This window comes from Adiantum capillus-veneris, chromosome 18, assembly GCF_014529385.1.
Source record: "Adiantum capillus-veneris isolate H3 chromosome 18, ASM1452938v2, whole genome shotgun sequence".
Lineage (NCBI taxonomy): Eukaryota > Viridiplantae > Streptophyta > Polypodiopsida > Polypodiales > Pteridaceae > Adiantum > Adiantum capillus-veneris.
Genome location: NC_140948.1, coordinates 141441955 through 141444938, shown reverse-complemented (window position 1 = coordinate 141444938; position 2984 = coordinate 141441955). Strand labels below are relative to the sequence as shown.

The 2984-nt window shown below is 41.8% G+C and overlaps 1 protein-coding gene across 1 annotated transcript; it reads left to right on the top strand.

Moving 5' to 3' along the window:
- The first annotated feature begins 448 nt into the window (after positions 1-448).
- LOC147436543 (uncharacterized) lies at positions 449-991 on the top strand. Its single transcript, XM_086488178.1, has one exon. It carries the CDS (start codon positions 449-451, stop codon positions 989-991), a length of 543 nt encoding a protein of 180 aa, XP_086344304.1.
- The last annotated feature ends 1993 nt before the right edge of the window (positions 992-2984 follow it).

Genomic DNA, 2984 nt, shown 5'->3' with positions numbered 1-2984 from the left:
TAGGAAGTGGTGTATGGTGGATTTGTGTTCAAAACTTCAAAAATTTAGCCGAAGAATGCATAAAGCATCAGTTGATGGGACACAGGTAGCATGGGAGAAGTTGGAAGATTTTGAGGATGACTTAGAGAGGGCATATGAGTGGTTGAATAATCATAAAGGAAAGAGGAGGACATCATGTTCCAGCAGAAAGGAGGTGAGAAAATTGCAGGAAGCATGTGAGAGATTGAGGGATGCATATGCGGCTGAGTTTGAAGATGAATTAAGTGATGATGATGACGGATGGGTTGTCTTGGAGACGGACATCCATCATGTGGGGATACCAAAGGTGGAGGAGAAGGAGGTGCAAAAGGAGGTTGGCCAAGAGAGCCTAAAACTGCCCCTAGATACCCCTACCCTACCACTGGAGTGTGCTCATAGAGTGGAGACGGAATATCCATTGCTGAAATTGATGTCAGTGTTGCCACTTGTCAATGAGATTTATTATTCAGAGGAGAAGAAAATCATACATATTGAGGATGTTGTTCACGGAAATCAAAGACCATTTGAAGAGGTGGATAATGTGAGGAATGGACAGGTGGATAGTCGGATGAACAGAGAGGTGATGGATAGAGAGAGGAATGAAGAAGAAGAGGTGATTGATTTATTTTTGGGTTCAATTGAGAATGTATGTAGGATTACAAATGAAGAGTCAAAGCAGGAAGAAGTTTCAAAAATCAAATGTACTCAAGAGGAATTTGCAGCAACAACAATGAACAACTCAGTTTTGGAGGAATTGTCACCACGAAGATCCACTGATGGAAATATGCAGTTAGCAAATCTTGTGGAAATTGTATCCCAACAATGTACACAACAGTTTCGATTTGACAATCAATGGGTGGTAGCTCAGCAAATGCAAGTGGGAAGTCAGAAAGAAGACCATGTGGAGGATCAACAATATCAACAGGATAAAAGGCAGCAAGGTAAGGAGGAGCAACATGAGGTCAGGGAATAGAGCCGGGCAGAAACCTTGGTTACCTCTATCCTACCACGGAAGTGTGTCCATGAAGCACGGGAAGATTCCTTTTTGATTGATCGAGGTGTCATGCTCATTGGGAATTCACATACATTTGAAGAGGACAGTTGTCAGTAGTAAATGGAGGATGTGCATGCTAATGCGGATATCATGGTGGAATTTTGTCATTTCAAGCGTACTTCAAAGCAAATGTCAAAAGAGCCAAGCAACAATTGTAGCAGCAAGGACCAGAAGATGATAGCAGCATAATTAAGGAGATTGAGGATGATGATATTCATATTGGAAGTTGGAGGTGGCATTCCATATTGCGGCAGTTTCATATAGATGGATATGAAGAGATATTGAGGGCAAATTTTCAGTTGATAAAGCAAGTCAAATTTTGGAAGATGCCGAATGTGATTCAGACTCAAATTCAGATTTCAATTCAGATTCAGTCTCAATTTTGGATTTGGATTCAACTGCAATTTTGGATGCAAAGACCAATTCAGATGCAAATTTTAATGGAAGCCGTGGAAAGCTTGATGAAGGGGTATGACAATCAGTGTCACAAGGAGGATGACATCGATACTCAGTGGGGATTAACAACATCATTTTCTTCTTGGATTGGACAAAATTAGAACAAATATGTAGGAGTTGATAGGGCACTATTGTATAAGGAACATGAAGAGGAGTATCCCAAGTATCAGATTTTGGTTCAAATTCATATTCCGAGTGAGATTCATATTCAAATTCAGATTCAGATTTAGGCGGAAATGCAGATGCAAATTCAAATATTAAAAGTTCTTGAAATTTCACAGTGGATGTTGCGGAAGGCTAAAGATATTGCAGCAAATGATGAAGTCATCTTTGGAAATGTAGATGGAGCTGAATTGTATCATGGCGATTGTCAAGCCATTTGTCAATTTGGGAGTCAAGCAGATGATGTAAACGTGGAAGTATAGGATGTTCAACAGAATCCATATTTAGTGTCAAAGTATGTTCAACATGTCAAGGGATCTGGAATTCGGAATTCGAATGGCGGACTGGATGTTGGAATTTGGACTGTGGGATTGGAAGTCCAGAAAGAGGAAAGTTGGAGGAATGGAATTGGGCAAAAGGGTCAAGGGGTACTAATTAGTGGGGGTACTCACTTTAAGGCTAAAAACTCGCTTAGTGCTGATCTGACTCATTTAAGGACAAATACTTTTTGGGCGAATCTTGCTTGGTTTGCCCGAATCGAGGTGAAATTCATCATTATAAGATTAAGATGGTGAGAAGTGTTGGAGATCACATCGAAGTGTGCGAACATTGCAGTTCACTAACTGCTAAGGAGAAGATGGGCGAAATGTTTTCTGAAAATGTTAAGGGAAAGCTGATGGCGGGGATGATAGGTCTCTTAGTAGCTGATTCAGATGTGGATGCCTTGAAGCAAGAAGTGCTAGAATATGCGTAGGAGATGTGTGAATAAAGCAACTAGGCTTTGGAGGGAGCATATGGAAGTGTCGACGGACCGCTTCAAGAATTGGTTTCAACTAGCTGAAAAGGAGAGCGCTAGGAGGGAGAATGAGGCATTGAAGATGGAGAATGAGAGGCTGGTTGCAGAGATGGAGGAGTTGAAGAATAAAAGCAAGGGAATTGAAGTAAGTGCAAGGGGTCTGAGTAAGTGGACAACGGAGCTAAGTAGTGGCGTTTTGGAACCAGATAGGAATTTAGCAGGTGGAGTGGAATCGAAAGTGGAAAAGTAGGTACGAACTATAACGTAGGCTACCGCTCTACCCTTCGAAACTCAACCAACTAAACTCTCGGTGTCTACGGCGTTAGAGTGAACTTCGTGCCCAAACGAGCACGCAGACACGGGGATTTCAAAATACCTTGATCAAATAGGGGAAGCAGAGGTGGAAAAGCAAGCGGATCCGGATTTTGTGGCAGAAAAGGCTGTAGAGACAGATGCAGAAGGAGTTGCTGGGGACTCAGATTACTTGATCAAGGGATT